Source organism: Tauraco erythrolophus, chromosome 3 (genome assembly GCF_009769465.1).
Source record: "Tauraco erythrolophus isolate bTauEry1 chromosome 3, bTauEry1.pri, whole genome shotgun sequence".
Classification (NCBI taxonomy): Eukaryota; Metazoa; Chordata; class Aves; order Musophagiformes; family Musophagidae; genus Tauraco; species Tauraco erythrolophus.
This window is the reverse complement of record NC_141467.1, coordinates 53,983,389-54,001,183: the sequence shown is the minus strand read 5'-3', so window position 1 is coordinate 54,001,183 and position 17,795 is coordinate 53,983,389. Positions and strand designations below refer to the sequence as shown.

The window sequence follows — 17,795 nt, the reverse complement described above, 5'->3', positions numbered from 1 at the left end:
GTTCAGTTTGTGAGTGAAATCTAAAGAAGAAAAGCCCATTTCTTCAATTCTGACAGTTTATGACGATCTTCCAGTTATCTCACTGAAGTCTGCATTTTTATGGGTCTTTAAAATCTTCAGATATGACTGCAATTCAAAATGTTAATCTTTATTCATGTGCTACTGATAGGATCTTAACTCACAAACAAAACAGGCAGATTTTAGCAATGCTTGTTGTTCGGTGTTGCTTCTCACCAGAAAATTGTCGAACAAATTGCAAACTCGGTCCGAGAAGAATGTAACCAGTTGATTTCTTTCCCACTCAAATTTTGACACCGTCTTCAAGGATTTGTTTAACTTTGCATTCAAATGTACCAGCATGGCGCTGGCAAACAGAAGTCCTTTCCTTCTGAACTCAGGAGGGAGTGTTTTTTTTTTCCCTTGTCCTTTTCTTATGTAAAGACTCTTACAAAATATGCGCAGTGACTGCTAGAGGTGGATGAAAGGCAACAGCACTCGAGTGAGAAGTCTGAATAAAAATTACATTATTAATATATCTCAGCCTATGAGGTGTCCACCTGGGGACAGCGGGAAGATGGATTCCAGCATTCAGAGCTCCCCTGTTGCTTCCCATGTCCGTTCCTGGTCTGAACTCCCCCGTACATACATGGGGTAGCAGTGGCTGTGGCACACCTGCCTTCACTGGTGCAGGAGATGAGCTGGGAGATCCTCCATCCCTCACAGAGGCAGCAGGAGCTGTTGGCTGCTCTATGCTGGGCTGTTGCCAGGGACTGAGGAGAGCTGCCCAAGCAGCTGCCTCTTTTAGGGAGGAGATATAGACTCTGGATGGAGCCCCAGAGTACGTGGGTATTCTATCTGCAAAGGTGCTGGTGGGACAGGCCTCTTGGAGCAGGGATGAGGAGGTCCAAGGTATTTGGATCGATGCTGCTCGCTGGAATGAATGAAGCCTTGTATGGAGAACTGGTCTGTCATCTCCGTCCTTTGCCAAAAGGTGAAACTCCTTTTGTGTGCTTGCTTTCCTGTGAAGTGCAGGTAAATTCACATTGTCTCTGCTACCTGAGGTTTGATAGAGCTAAGAGAAGAAAAGCGACCTATTTTCCAGGTTTAAAGGAAAGTAAATGAAACTGTCCTCAGGGCAGCAGCAGCAAAGACTTTTATATCAGCTATACTGTTGTGGGCAGGGCTGCCAGGCTGCTAAAGGCTCTTCAGACCTGGCAGCCTCTTTCCCAGAGACTGCTCATCTTTTCAATAGCATTTCCTCTTTTTTTGCTTTCTTTTTTTATTTTTTTTTTAAAAAGCGTCCACAATGACTGCAGCCTTTCTCTGCTGAGACTGAGGAATCTCTTGGCACTTACTGACCTATAATAGTTTCTGCAGTATCTGGCAGGATCCTCCTTTTTCCTGTGAGAGTAAAGAAGACTGAGTGAAGGTCATGGAGCTGCTTTGTTACACACCTCATGAAATATTTTGAGCTGGGCATGTCCAGTTAGAGAAGGTTCAGGCTGGGAAGTTACGCTTCCTTTTGGTCACTCCTAAACCAATTTTATGGCTTGTTTGAGTAGAAGCCGGTGTGGAACAGACAAGCTCCTGGTGGAGCAAGTGGCCTGAAATGCCAGGTATCCTGTCCGCTCCTATCACAGGACACCACTGGAAGCAGCACAGCAGGTCCGTTGACCTTTAATCCGATGTCCTCCCGTGTCCAAACCCTGTGTCCTCCAGCATGGTTAGGGGATGTTTTTACCTGCTGCATCCTGGGGTAAACACCCTGTGATTATACAGTGTCAGGTGGGCAGTGGTGTGCTGTGCAGTCATTGAGAGCAGCTTTCAAATCCGGTTTTGCTTGTAAATTAAATGGCAGCTTTCACTAAGTGAGAATCGAACCGGCACCTCTGAAGACCATAGAAGTCATCTACTTTCATTATGAAAGCCAAAATGGCTAGTGGAAGTGTGTGTGTGTGTTTGGGGGTAGTGAATATGGGCTGGACCCCCAAGTTATATGTGGATTTTGTTTCAGTAGTGCAATGGGTTGGATATATGCCAAAGATCCTGCTTGCATTAAGTCAAGTCCTGTGTCAGCCACATTTCCCACTTGCTTGACCAACGCATAGAGAGTGTGCACAGCAAGAAATGGGTAGGCAGTGCGGAAGAACAGAGCTTTACTTGCAGGACTGAATGTAATAAATGAAAATGTTTGGGCTGGCCTCAGCATTGCTTACCCAAACAGGCAAGGGGCTGAATTAATCTTCCATAAAGAGGACAAATTTATAGCGTATCTTGAGGGAGGTATTAAACTTTTGTCTGCAGTTTCAAGGCTCAGGGGAATCTTCGGAGAAGTTTATAAGCACTTGAGAAGATACATCCTCTCTGTAAACTTGACCTTATTCAGGTTTTGGACTCACCTTTACTGCTGTGCTGGTATAAGCACAGATCCTCATTTGACTCCTGCCCTTATTTCTAAATCCTTTTTCTCCAGTTAATTAGAGATTTTTCTTGAAGTCTCAGTGGCCATTTTTTGATTAAGGTATAGTTAGAACTGTTCCACTGAAGTTAGTTGTGTGCTGCAGACTTAGCTACTGGGTGTTGAGATTCTCAAAGTGTCTTCAGGCTCTTGTCCAAGGACATTTTTAATTGTCCTCCATCTCCGGGTAGCTCTCTCCATCCAGCACAACTACCTCGCTTCGCTCAGTCCTTTACCTTGCACTTGGCTCTCTGCACTTGTGGCATTTATTCTAGGTCCTGATCAGCTCTGATGAAATCCAAGCAAGGCTCATTTTACTGAGGAAACGCAACCACAGTCTCTCCAGCGCTTGCAGCACTGAGCAGGTGTACATGCTCAGCAGTGCCAGCATCTCAAGGAGGAGGAGGTGACTGTGAACAGCCCATGTCCAGAATGTGGAGCAAGGGACCCCAGTTTCGAGGGGCTGGATCGGCGCTCCATTCTGGGGCCAGTGCCTCTGGGACAAGAAGGATGGATGTAGCAGTTAAAATTGTCCCATCAGGTAAGTGCTTCAGTCACCACTGCTATAGCCACTCTGGTGTGACAAGGGGTCCATTGTCACCTTTGTAGGCTTGATCTTTATTTGGGCTATTGCAGGATACAGAAAACAGCCTAACACGGTTCCTGGCACCTGCAGGAAAGGGTCTCAGCCACGGTTTTGTTTCATGATGGCCTATACCTTACAGCCTGGCTGTGATGGACGCCTCTGGGTATCTCTGTCCCCTCTCTCAAGCAGCCTTGTGGCATCTGTCTTTCCAAAATGCATTGCTGGCTGTATTTCTGCAAGTAGTATTAATACCAAGTGCTGCAAGCATGGCACTTGTGGTGGGGGAAGAGTGAGCAGCTGCTTGGTATAGTAGTAGATTTTCTGCTGTGCTTGGGTGCCTCAACGTCTCAAGAAAACCTTCCTACTTCTTAAGCTCTGTGTTGTATTTGGCTGTCTTGCGTAGGATAATCTAACCTTCTGTCACACATCGACAGACATTCAGCATTTAAAATCAGGCTTTTCCTCCAGAGGTCTAAAATGATAATTCTGGTACTACTGCTGAGTCTCAGGAGACCTGGTATCTCGGCTTACTGTGGCACTGAATTGCAGCTGATAGTGTTTTGGGACTGTCTCTCATGTGGCACTCAAGCACAATTGTTTTGGAGGTTTAGTTTTACTTTATAAATGTAATTTGTAATGTTCAGAGTCAGCAATCCTAAAGCTTGCAGCTGTGAGGGAAAGAACAGTCAGATATGTCAATGAAAGGCAAAACATGACAGTGCAATCAGCATATTTTCGCTGGGGAAAACGATGCACTGTTTCTTTGTCTTGCAGACCCAGTAGGCACCAGTACAGCCCAACCACATCCTCAGAGAGCTGCCGGCCATTGGTGTGAGGGTGAAGAAGCAGAAGAAAGGGTGTGGATGAGCTCACGTGTAAAGACTTTTTGCCAAAGATCTGGGCGACTTCTTTCTGCTTCTGTGCTCGTCAGAGCAAAGGTGAAGAAAAGGCACCACAGCAGCATGCGTGCGCCTTGAAAGACCGAAACGCCACTTGCACACTCCGTGCTGTGCACATGGTCATCTTTGACCGCCTTGCAGGGCTCGATCTGAGGGGCCAGCACAGCCTGGTGTCATCTCTGGATGCAGCATACCGTGGCCATACCCAGAGAATTTGATGTGAGGATATCACCAGCCCACCAAGATGCCCAGGGTGGGGCTTTCCTCTTCCAGCAGGACCAGCACCTGGACTTCCTGGACACGTAGCTCTGTATCTCTGCCTGCTGCCTACACCTTCCAGAAGTGCTGTCTGTACCGTATTGATATTGTTTACATTGAATAAATACTTTCTCCAGCCTCTTTGTTGTGGCGACTGTTTTTGCTGAATTGAAAAAAAAGTGGGGGGTACTTGTTTAAGCATTGTGGTGAGACATGATCGTGATTATTATTATTATTTAATCTTTAATGAAATGTTTGTTTTGTTTTGAAAAAGTATGTCCTCAAAATGGGGACACCTGTGCAGGAGCCAAATCTGAGAGTAGTGCTAATGTTCTTGGTTTGGATGAGGGACTTGAACTGGGCTTTTGCGCATCCCACAAGCACTCCTAAGCATCAGCCTGCTGTTAATTTCGGAGTTGAGCGCTTAGCTGTCCATGACACTTGAGTGATTTCTGCTTTGTACTGGAGGAGAAGGGATTTGTCTCCAACTTCTGAAGTTTGTTCACTGCTTGGATTCGTTCCCTGTCCAGTGGGATGTATGTGTTCAGAGGAGAATTTCTGCTGGAGGTGGCTGATGTGGGTGTGCTGACTGCTGTGGCGAGCTGTTCCTGGTCATCAAGCTTTTGCGAGGAGAAACATCTCATGTCTTATGGCTTTCTGTTTTGAAAAAAAGGTAACGCATACAGACAGATTTGATGCTTTAGAAGAAACTACTACATGGTTATCATTTCTGCTGTCTGGACTAGATGAGATAAGCTTGTCCTCACCTCCCTCAGAAAAATCCAAGACAGTTTGAAATATGTAACTTTGAGTTTCTCAGCAGTGATAATTGCTTGTGCTGTGACAAGGAGCATCTGATAATTTTAGAATTTGATACAAAGGCTAAAGCTACATTATATTGAGTAGCATATATACACTCCTGCTTGAGCTGGGCTGGCTCACAGGGAAGACATTGGCTGTAATAATCATAGCCAGCAATGCCTTGAACTGCAACCTAAAATGGTCCCCGTGGTCCAGTGAGTCAAGCAGATGTTTTGTACTTGAATGTTGGTCCTCCTGTGATTGAGCTCGGGTTGTCTTGTAGTGGCATGGCTTTTGCCAAGGTTTCTGACTTAAGAAGGGGGCTGGAATGACTTTACTTAAGACATACAGTGTAAGTAACACTTCTGAAACCACTGCTAATCATAGCAGTCTAACGTGAGTGGATGTTTTGAGGGGAGGAGGAAGCCTCCTGTCTCTTTGATATTTTTTTTTTTTGTACACTTAGCAGCACATTGTAATAACTTGTGTTCTTCAGATATCTCTTATTTCTTCTACTTGATACCAAAAGATTGACACGGTTTCTGTGGTGTTGTTCTTAGGTAGACCAGTGGCATGGGTGCGCATCTCAGCCCTACAGCTACTGTGTTACTTTCAACGCAGATGTAAAGGCTTATTCTTTAACAGTATTCTTGATTGGAGTTGGGGAGAAGGTGGTGTAGGAAAAAAAAGGCAGGAAGGAAAAGAGATCTGAAAGCTCTTCTCCATGATCCTCTGTCCCCTTTGGTAGGTAGACTTCTAAATCCTAAGGATTTTTGTAAATCCCAGGGAGGAGGAGTTCAGGCAGGGCTGCTTTTGCTTCTGTTGAGCTTACGGGAGGGCTTGCCTAGGGCAGAAAATGAGAAGCAGGTTCAGAAATGCTCAAAAGACCTGAGCCTATGAACTGCTTGTTGTTGAAATATTCCTTCAAATATCAGCAAGAGAGTGGAGGAGCCCTGAACTGCTCTAATGGAGGAATGTTTCTGTGTGCTGAACCAAAACTGAGAAGTTTCATATGACCGAAATGCCTTTAACTGGCCTTGCACGCAGATTTTAGCACTTTTGAATATGTAGTCTCAGTAACAAATTTATTCTGACTGGAAATCAGAACGTGCATTTATTTATTTTTTTTTTAATTGTTGGGGGGGGTGGAAAATCTTTGCGTACTAATAATGATAAATGCTTTACCGGGTATTTGAAGTATTTTGATCCACAGGAACTGTTGTGAAACCTGAGATTTCACCTTACTTAATTTTTTGTTGGATAAATATTAAAATGTTTGAGAAGAAAAGGTACCAATTGAAAAACAGATTGTCGACAGATCAGGAAGGTCGCTGCCCATCCAGCCCGCACAGGCACTGGCTGTGCTTTGTTATCCACTCGTGAATAAAGTTGATGCAGTTCCTGAGGCAGATGCCAACCTCTGCGTTCTCCTGTGTGGGAACAACCATGGCTGAGCTGTAAACCCTTCCTGGGTACAGGTCTCGTCTGCCTGACACTGAGCACACCAAGGAAGGCTTCTGAAAAGCTTTTTGAGCCTTTTGGTCATCAGCTGTTCTAGATAGCTTACTGGATCCCATTGAGTTTAGTTTCTATGACTCCTTTCTCTCCTCCTGTAATTGTTTCTAAGGAATTACATTTGTAATCACTTTAGGCAGAAGCAGCTTAATTTACTAGCAGTGCCTTGTTCTAACCACTTCTTACCTAAGCTTGTTCGCTTCCATGTTTGCAGTAATTCAACACAAGCTGTGTATTTCTTCAGAGAGACTATGTGCTCCTGTGCTATCTTTTCCAGTACAGTGATTTAATTAATGCAGTGATTTAACTCTGGTCTGTTAAATGTCGAAGTGGTCTTAATGCTGTACGCGTTGGATGGTGATCTTCTGTGCTGTGGCTGTGTTAGTGGGTTGCGCAACGTAAAATAAACTGGTTTTTTTAAGCGCCCAGTTCTCTGAATAATAGAATGATTTCTAGATTCTCATAGAATCCCATTTCTGCTTTAATTTCTCTGGGGCAACTGCAGTAGAAATACCATTGCCTAATTTCAAAGTGGTCTCCAAAACAGTAGTGAACTGGTTTTACCCAGGCAAATGTGCTTCTTGAGCTAAGGCCAGAGCAAGGTTAGCATTATCGTATTTAATATCTAAACGTTGGGCAGATGGGCCTTGTTTCTTGAGGCACAATAAATGCAGGTAACTTGAAGGGGAAATTTTGAAAAGGAAGAGGGTGAAACAAAATAGCAAAAGGTTTTGTTATAAAGTGTTTTTATTTCTTGGGAGTTTTAGTAGGTAAACTGTGTAAACAGCAGCTTGGTTACATCTCGGTTTTGGAAACTGGTTCCTTTTCCTTATGTTTTGGGGGTGTTTTTTGTGTTTTTTTAGGAGTGTTTTTTTTTTTTCCTTGTAAAATGCCCACAGTCCTTTGACCTATCTCCCATCCTGGCAGTGATGTTTATACTACACATTCTTCTACCGTTTCATGCAGCCGGTGCTATCGCAGCTATGCTGAATGAGGTCCCAGCCTAACTACAATATTAACCCTGCAAATCTGTTCATTTTCTCCTGAGCAGCCCCAGGCAGGGTATACAGGAGAATGTGTCCAATTGAAAAACTATTACAGGCTCGGTGGTGCTGCAGTGTGCTAAATTGCAACAGGGCTGTGTTTTTCTGCCAGAGAGGATCCTGTGAAAGGAGGTGGTGATGTCTGTCTCATACAAGTTACAGAATTTCTTTTTCATTTTAGTCTCAGCCTTTGTTGACGATTTTATTTTGATTTTTTTTTCCAAACTGTTTGTCTGCTTTTAAGTGCTGAAATGTGTTCCCTTCCCAACACACGCTGCTTTCCTCCTGCTAATCGTTCAATGCATGCTTTTTATCCCCCCAGTTTGTCTTGCTCCTTGTCTTCTATACTTGCACCTTTCCAGTTGTTTTTAATTTTTTCTTCATTATTTTACTAAATATCATTCTGCAGATCAGTAGCATCTTGGGTGGTGGTTGTACCACATCGCATTTATAGCAGACATTAGTTTTGCATAGCGTGTGTACCTTATTTTGTCTGGACTTGTCTTCATTGAGCTGCAGGCGCCTCCTCAAGCAATGGTAGTGATTAAGCGTGGTATTCCTGCAGATTTATATTAACTTCTGCTTATAAAAAAACAGAAGAAAACTCAACCCTCCCCCCCAACATCTAAACTAGATGGTTTTTTCTTCATCCCCTTCGTTTTTATCAGTATTTGACCTAAGCTTGCTTTTGCGTATGAAAGAAAATTAGTTAAGTACCTTGTGGTTTATAGATGCCTTTTGTTACACACTGCTTGGATTTATTGTGCAACGCTGGCCTGTAAATCATTTCAGTTAGACGTTTACCTGGCTCGCGTTGCCTTTATGGTTTGAGTCTTTTAACAGCCATGAAAAATGGAGAAATGACGTTTTCGGTGGCGGAGGGCTTTGCTCCTCCGAATACCCTGGAACTCTCTCTCACGTCCGTGCTCTGCTGGTGCGAGGTTTGCTGCCCGGCTCGGTGGAGATGTTTACAAGGAATCCATTACCTCTCACAGCCGAAAGATGTGTCGAAAGAACAAAGAGAGTTTTGTGATGAAGTGTATCTGACTTCTCGCTGCTTTGCTTACCTTTCAAATGTAAAACCTCGTCATTTGCAAGGGCTTTTAGTTCTCAGGGCACCCCTGTAAGATTCCGCCGCGTATGGAGCTTTCCTTCAGCCGAAAGCGGGGCTGTCTCAAAACCGCTCTCGAATGCATTTCTATTTTAATCCCCAACTTTGAACGCAGCCTGCCTTACTGGCTCCAGCGGATCGCCCTGCCCTGCCCTGCCCCACCCGCCGCGCGCGCAGGCTGCGTCGGCTCTTTGCTGGCATTACGTCTCTTCCTTTGTGACTAAAAGTTGGTTTCATCAGCAAAGCCTCGGCTCCTGCTCCGCTCGCGGAGCTCGCCTGCCTCGGGAAAGGCGCTCAGACCTGCAGCCTATGCGGGGCACGCTGCGGCACCTGTCGCCATACGTATAACTTTTAAATGGAAAATGTCTTTCTCAAAGGCTGTCGATGTCCAGTGGTCTGCAGTCCATGAGCAGTTGACTAGTCCAGGTGTTTCTGCTTCTGTTTCCGTGCTATGTGAATTGGGAATTCGAGAGAAGAGTGTGCAGGATGGAGGAGTTGAGGGTTTGTATTTCTGTTCTGACGGTGCGGCAGTGACGGAGGGCTTGGGAAGGAACAGAAGGTCTACCTGGGGTCGCCTTAAGGAAAATAGTAATTCTTCTTGTCCGTCTGTCTGCAGCTCTTTCTGTCAAAGCCTTTATCAGCTCTTAAATGCGAGAATGAGCTTTTTTTTGGGGTGTATGGGTTGTCTGTCACGAGCAGTATTCAGGAAGAACTTGTTTTATTGAACATGATTTCTACTTTGTGGGTTTTATCATGGCGTTTTGCCCCGCTTTACCTATTTAAAACATAGCCAGCTAAGGCTCTTGGAGTCATTTTTAAAAACTGCCAAATATTTGTCTGTGCTTTAATAAGAAAAAAGTCATAAGCTGACACTGTGAGACAGTGCTATCTACTCGAGACTGTGGGTTTCTGTGAGGTTTTTAAGGAGATCATTAACTCAGGTCTATCTCTTCACAGGACAGTCGGCCCAATATGTCAAGACCTCTGATCACTAGATCCCCTGCATCTCCATTGAACAATCAAGGCATCCCCACTCCAGCACAGCTCACAAAATCCAACGCACCAGTTCACATTGATGTGGGTGGGCACATGTATACCAGCAGCTTGGCCACGCTTACAAAATATCCCGATTCCAGGTAACTTTAAAAAGCTTGTTCTGCATGTCTTTGGCAACTCTTTTTCTTCCATTTCATGCTTGGACATCCTGAGGCTGTCTTAGAATGATAAATTTAGTTCCTTTTGTTTCAGAATTAAATTAGGTTTCTTTGTTCATCGAAGGTTAGAGACTGACTTTTCTTTCCCTGCTCCACTACGTTTCAGGCAAATGGCACTGCTGCAAATCCGTATGTGTATCTACTAAATTGAAGTCGACGGTAAAGAGCACTTACTTTCTACCTCCTAGAATTCTGGGTTTATGCCAGGGCACCCGGTCTGTGGTTTATTACATTCAAAAACGGTAGCGATACTGCATTTAGGTCCAAAGGTGGGAGTGTCGGGGTATTTGTTTTGTTTCTTTTGGAACAGTAACCGCTCTCCTGTAGTATCAATGTGTAATTTCGGATGTGTCACTTGAGGTAAAGGCAAGGTTGTATGTAACAAAATATAGGACAGCATTAACTGAATACTTTTTATAGAATCTCAGGACTTCTCAAATAATTAGACTCTTAACTCCCACGTGCCTTCTAAATGAAACATTTGTGACTCTGGTAGCTTACTGGTATTAAGCAGTTAGAAAACTTCTGCACGCGTGAGCAAGCGGTGTATGTAGAGCAGATGAAATAGCGCAGCTTTAAGAAAACAACAGTGCCTTCAACACAATGTGTGTGGATATTATGTGGCGGTGATGGCAGATAAACACTTTAGTGATATTGTAATTCTAAGAGTTGGTTATTAGTTAGCAGATGTTGATGGTGTCCACAGTGTTAGTCTATGCCTTGCCCTTCTCTGCCTGATCCTGCTCTAGGGGGAAGGTGGTGTTGCCTTCGTGGTCTTTCCAGCACTTGAGGGGGGAGTTTCTGAGTTTTTTCCATCCCGCAACTCTGACTTGCCTTTCCGAAGGATGCAAGGCACGCTTCATGGGATATGATTTTGTTCTAAGGATGGGTTTCACTGGGACTACTGCTTCTGTATTCGCACCTATGTAGTTTTAGGTGAGACTGGAGTAGCGCTCCTGACACTAGTTGCTGACAGTGCTAGATGAGGAGAACAGTAAGTAAAAGTATGTGAAAGAGAAACAGCTGGGCACATGGCCTTTCTTATGACAACCTCCTCAAGGAAAGCCAGGCAGAGGGAAGTTGCAGAAGCAATGCCACAGCTCAGGCCTGCCAGGAGAGATTGAAGCAATGTCTGGAAAAACTTGAACTGTTCTTCGAAAACTAAATCTCTTGTTTTGGGGACCATTTTTAGGACCTGCTTGTGTTCAGCTACCAGGAGTTGTGATTACTTAGTGTTTTTTCAGTAGTTGGAGTAGTGAGGATGTCTGCAACTGGTTTGTGTGCAGTACGAGAGGCTTTTGCTATTAATACATGCAGCTTCTGTTTCCATGTCAAATTCACGTGGGACAGCATATTACTTTTTTAAGTGAAGAAACACTAAAATGTCTTTCATAAGAGTGTATGGTGGCAGTGGAATTTAAGCTTAATGTATTCTGCGTTCAATTGAGCCATTGTAGCACTTGAAAGTGGAAGCTGTGCCTGTAGTATCAAAGTCGGTTTAATAAATTAAACATTTTAAAGCTCTTCAAACATAATTTAAAAACTCAAACTCTGGGTTATAGTCATTCTGTTTCAAGTTGTTTTGACATGCGTTTGTGTCTCAGTTCCGACAGTAAGTGTCTTTTGAACCCCTTGATGAGTGAATATTTCCAGCGTAGCTATTAGAACCTGGAATTCCCAGCCACTTCCAGAACTTGAGATATTGTTTTTTAACATTAGCACCTTCAAAAGAGCAATTACTAAACTCGTTTGGATGTCAAGATGATGACATGAAGCAGTAAGCTGGCAATCATGATATAGTAGTTTGGTTTTGGTCTGTGAGATTTTACCTTAAATGTTTTTTTCCAGTGGGGGGTGTGTGTGTATATATATGGTGAGTACTGAGCACAAAATATCCACTAATATTTGAAACTTAATACAAATTGTTCCTTGGAGCCCGACCCAGCCAGTCTATATCTACAGTCTAGCTTTGTTAGTGTTAGTTAATCCAAGGTTTTGGTCAACATTGCTTGAATGTTTTCTTTTTCTACCAATATCACGTGTGTGAATGAGATCAACACTAAGGCAGGGTCTCATAGATATCTTTGGGTGAGTTGAAGCCTCCTGAGGCTTACTGTCATATGAAGTATTGTCTGTGAAAAATAAGGTCTTGATTATCTTGCCTGAAAGAGCACTGCTTCAGGGTTGAGTCAAGGCATAGGTTGCAGGCTCCAGCATCTAGCAGGTTGAGACATGAAAGTCATTAGGCTTCTGACTCGTATTACATGTAGTCTAAGGGCCAGAAGCCTAAAATGAACCTTTCATCTGTGGGCCAGGTACCAGAGTCATCTTTCTTTGCAAGATTGAAAGGGTGATATCCAAACCAGCAGCTTTGACCTGCTGGTGTGAAGGAGATGTATCCTGATAGAGCAGTCTCTGCTTTGGAGCAAGTGTACTCTTCCTTCTCCTTTTGGGTTCAGTAGCATCTCATCTTGTGCCTCTCTACTTTCTCCTTCTTGGACAGTAGAGTAGGAATTGGAAAGAGTACTTTAGAAGAGGGTTCCTTAAATGATATCAGGTAGAGGCTTGTAGCTCACAGGGATCATTTTCCATTTTTTTTTTTTGTTAAATCCTCCAGACTGGTTTGTGACTTGATATGTAAAATGCCTACTGACAAGTATCCATTCATTCCTCCAAAGAAATCTAGGTGAGACTATAAAAGCATCTTGCTACTGATGCTGAATCCCTGCCCTTTGCTATGGGAAGGCCACAGAGGCCTTTCTCAGATGCTTTTGTGATTGAAGAACCCAAGGAATTGGAGTCTATCTGTGTTTTGGCCAAAGGCTGACATAGTGAAGCTATCCAACAGACAAGCAGCTTATCTAATAGATGGTGTGACTTGAGTAAACCTAGCATTTTAATTCTGAAGCTGAAATAATGCTAAAAAACCACCCCCAAAATTCATAAAAAAAACCCAACAACCTGGCAGTGTAGAATTCAAAGGACCCCAGTTATATTCCAGACCAAGGAGAACCTGCTGTTACCACAAGGAAGATCTCATCTGATAGTTACATCTTGTCAACAGACTTCAACTTCTCCTAAGACACCAGTGAGACCATGCCTCAGATTTGATCTCGTATAGATGAGTAATACAATTTGCCAGACTTAGACTTCAAGAAAAGATCATTTGAATCAGTATATCTACCAAGAAGACCTAATGTAAGGTCAATCGGCTGAAAGAAATGGTAATTTTCTTTAAATGCTTGAGGAGGGGGCAGATGTCCTTTTGTGCAGCTCTCTCCACCAAGACTGTCAATCTTGATGCATTCACCCATACACAAATGGTTCCTCTTGTTTCTCAGTCGTTGACCAATAGTTATTCATACATCCATGTGAATTGACTAAACAAATTGTTTTTATTCTGCAAGGAGTTTTGTGGATATGGAATTGTTCCATTTTGAAGTATATTATGCCTTCCTCTTCACAACAACCTTTGGTTTATTTTAAGTTACCAGACCTCCAGGATGATACCTGGCAACACAAAGTTATCTGTTAAAGATTTGAGTGCACTAATTCTTTTATTATTTTGTTTTTGCAAGCAAAGATTATTTTTTTTTGAAGTCTGCTTTTCACCACTGAGAAAAAGCCTCAGATTTTTTATTCCAGGGAAGATGCATACAAGATGAGGGCCTGCTATAGGAGTCATTCTCCCCTGAGAGCTGAGGAACATGCATGCTGTCCCATTGTTCCCTATGGTCACCAGAGAGTCTGTGGAAAATGGGTTGAGGTTTTAGGATTTATGATTATAAGCAGAGGAAGCACAGGCCTGTTAGTTTTGATATTTGAACCTGAGCAGCCTACTCTCCTTCTTTCTGTGCATCATCATCTTGCAGTAAGATTGAACCCTTTGGTTGGAGTCAGCATTCCTACATCTCTCAGCCTTCACGCTGTCTGTATGGTATCTACCAAAAGTTCTTGTGCACCAGGCTAAGAAAACCTCAGCTGACTATCAGAACTAAATGAAAAGATGTTTAACTTTGATCATGCGTGCATCTGTTGTCTGATATCTCTGATATCAGCAATAGCAGCAGTGTTATCTATCTCATAGGTTCAAAGCACCCAAACTTCTAATTAGTTCTGTCCGAGTCATCTGGTGCAAATATTTGCGTAACACCGTGGCACTGGGTTACCACATCCTGTATTCCCACCGTAGAATGGGAAGATTTCATTAAAACCCTTGTATATAGTTCTTGGTAGAACCTTTCATGGTATCTGTTTGCATTGCTGCATCTCCCATCTTGAGTTACTCCCTGCATATGAAGATGGATTCTTCTTATACAGTATTTCACAATACTTCCAAATTTCTGCCCAGGGCTGTTTCAGGTTTTCATATGAACCAATCCATTTGTGTCCCAGTTTTCTTACCCAATCTTCACTCTCAGCCCTCAGGGAAATTAAATTTCACACACTTGGATCCAGTTAGGACACTGGCATTTTTTTGGTTGCTAAGAGTTTCTTTTGCATCAAGAACACAGAATTACTTAGGAAGATGCCCAGACTGTCCTTGGCCTTTTTTGTCAGTTTGCAAGCAAGCCTCGATGGACCTCCAGGGACATGCTACGAATTAGGCTGGTTAGCACTGTTTACCTGTTTCAGAGCTTTGACAGTTTCTGTTGTCTGCAGACTGTGGTTAGTTCCAAAACAAGACACCAGTGGGGCCTTTAGTTCACACTTCTGCAGGTTGCAACACCATGCGGGAGACTTCTCGTTTGGTAGGAGGTCTGTTGTGGTGGGGGTGTTCTGTGCTTTGTGTGGGACTCGCTCTTTAATGTCTCCACAAGAGCAGCCCTGTCACACGTTTCCTACTCACTTTGGATAGTACCTCTCAAATTGCTGCCATGTAATGCTAACGGTTTAAAGAAATAAATTGGAAGTTTTCTAACTAATGAGCATTTGGTGGTTTTTTTTTTAAGCAAATACTAACAGAATGGGTGTTGTTACATCTTTATTTCTGCTCTCCTCATTTGAATTCATCTTTCTGAAAGGCACATCTCTATCTGTGGAGGTATTCAGTGATCATTCTAGAGTAGCAACATTAAAGCCTGATGAGGTGGTTGTTCTTAAATAACTGTGACACTACAGTAGCTAAAGACTACAGCAGGTTTGCACTTTTTGAGAACAAACATTGTGGTGCAAGTTGTAAAGAGCAAGCTTCCCTGAGAGTTTCCAGTATCGCTATACACTAGCTCAGCCAGCTGTGTTAGCTTGAGTGGTCCAAGTCACAGTTTTTTGATTTTTTGTAACATTCCTGCCAAGGGGCAATAGGCAGAAGTTGGCAGAGGCTCAGTTTTAATCTTTGTTACCTATCCTGGCTTGCTCATCTAGTTATTCACCTTTTCTATTTCATCATTTGGTTGCTGCATCGTCTTGTGGCTGCATCATCTTGTGGCAAGAGGAAGGGAGAGCTTGGGATAGGGAGATATGTTGACTGTCTCACTGACCCATTCTGTGACCCAAGATAACTGATTTAACTTTGAGCTTTGGTTGCTTCCTATCAAGGTTAACAAAAAAGCAATTTGCAAAGTGCTTTGAGATGATGACTGAAAGTGTAAAAGATTACTATCTCTAAGCATAAATATTTATAGATGCCAGTCACTGAGTTGATGATGTTGGTATCATGAGTAGCATGCATTAGTAAAAAAATTGAAAAGTTGCTTCATGAGAACCACGCTCGCGGTACAGTTACTCAGTACAGTTGTTCTGGTTGGTATAACCACATATACAAACTTGGGGGAAATAGAAAGAGAACTGTGAATGATAGCGTACTTTATGCGTATTTCAAGAAATTCAGAGAATTTGCACAACTGATATTGTAAAGAGAAATCTTTTGTAACACACATCCGTCAATAAAAAGCTCAGAGGGGTATTTTCTGGTCCTGGCTGAACCAAGAGTAATTGTATGTCTAGGTGTGTATATTGAACTCAGGGTATATATTGACCTAATTTTGCCTCAATTAATGATCACCACAGGTCAGTCATCACTGTCGCCTCAGTAGAAGTGAATATTTTCTGAATCTTACTCCTGTAGTGTGTCTAACTTGCAAGGTCAGCAAGTCGTTACTATTGCTTGTGGCTGGTGACTAGGTGAAAGAAATAGCATGATCAGATTAGCAGGTTCTCAGATCATGTGGTCAGTAGTAACTGGTGGTGAGTCATCACCAAAAGGGGCCATGGACTTGATGCCTTCCTGTTCAAAGTGTCAATAAAAGTGGTTTTGTGTATTACGTATGTGGAGGATAAAAAGCAGTGTTTTCTAGTTGTTCAATGCTTTTGCACTCAAATGTGTAAAATGACAGCAAAATCAAGATAGCGGATGGTTAAAGTACTCTTTGCACGTATGCAGACCCAGAGAAAGTAGATGTGCAGGCTTTATATTTCTGGGGTTCATGCCTTGCTCGACTGTGCCTGTGTGGCTATGACAGCGTGAATGGAAATATTCAGGGGATAAACAAACCTCTGCATTCAGGAGTGTTACAAAGCTAAAGGCTTCAGCTCCTTATTTCTGAGGCTAGTAGACCTCTGAAGTAACAAACATTTTTCTTGAGGGGAAAGAAGAAAATCCATATCTGTATTGTCAGTATGGCTCCTAGATCCTTTTCCCGGTAGGCTTGTATGAGGTTGTATGAGGTTGTATGGGTTGGATCAACCTGTAAGTCGGGGAGAGGGGAGGTTGTCAATAACTAGTCGAAGGGTCTGCGCTCTGAGAAATCCTTTCATTGCAAAGGCTGCTTGATATCAGCTCCGTGGATGGAAATTTGTTAGTGAGGAACAGTTTGTTGTTGTAGTGTTTGCACTTTTCTACCCAGTAGCATGACTTCATAAACCAGACTGAAGGCACCCAGGCAGTATTTCTTTTTCTAACTGACCAAGAAAATACTCGGGAAGGAAAAAAGGAGTGCTGAGCCTATGGGTCTTGCTGGTTTGATAAGGAAAACCCATTAGACACTGAGGCGGCACTGAAGTATTCTGCTGATTGGTCATTTCTGATAGGGTCCAGGTTTGAACCATAGTCGTGAAGTTCAGTGGTTTGTTTTGCCTTTTGCTGTACTCAGTCCTTCCACTCCGGAACCTCTGTATGTTAGCACCAGGTTCTCATCCTGCTCCCACATGAGCTGTTTCTACTTCATTGGTATTTCATAAACTGCAATGTAGTTGCTAAGCAAATTGGCATCTAGTATGTATGTAATTGCAGAAGTAAACATTTGACTTCCAGTTTTACCGTCAACACTCGGCCACCTCTTGGGTGTGTTTGGAGCTTTAGGATATAGATTCCAATTTGTGTCTTACTACTTTCTGGTAACGATCAACCTTCTGGCTGGGTTTCATGTATACAAGTCTGTTCACCATTTGGGGATGTATTTGCAAAGGTTGCAGAGGAAATGGTGAAAACTACTTAGGACCCAATGGTTATCTGCACTCGTTATAGTGCAAATAACATATAAATGCTGCATTGGCCAGGGGAACGTCGCCGGTTACTGTTGCATGGGCGTGTCCTCTAACTTAACTAGTTTGCCGTTTATTCAAATATGGTCACGTCATAACTAGACAACTGTCATCTGGCAAACTTTATTCCTCTTTTGTCATTTGTTCTCAGTCTTCCTTCCCCCTTAGCCTACAGCTCTCAGGATGTTGCTATCTCTGACTCCTGCTCTTCAATATATTTTTTCGGTCCCTGTTCTGCTCTGAACATCAACCCTGCTTCTATGATCTGAATTCCCTTATTGTTTTGTCTTAATTTCTTTTTCATCATGCTTTTCTATATCTGGAAGGAGTCGAAGCTCACAAAGGTCACAAGTGATCTTTTCCTTACCAGATCAAGGCAATTGCTTGCTTGTACCTTTCTCCCCACATATCCTTGATTTTTCTGGCTT

At 43.0% G+C, this 17,795-nt stretch overlaps 1 protein-coding gene across 1 annotated transcript in view; it reads left to right on the top strand.

Moving 5' to 3' along the window:
- The window catches only part of KCTD1 (potassium channel tetramerization domain containing 1), a 71,019-nt gene that overhangs the window by 25,556 nt on the left and 27,668 nt on the right, over positions 1–17,795 (top strand). The window contains exon 2 of the mRNA XM_086609240.1: positions 9,629–9,807. Within this exon, the coding sequence (XP_086465366.1) occupies positions 9,629–9,807 (179 nt within the window). The remainder of the gene's footprint in view (positions 1–9,628; positions 9,808–17,795) is intronic.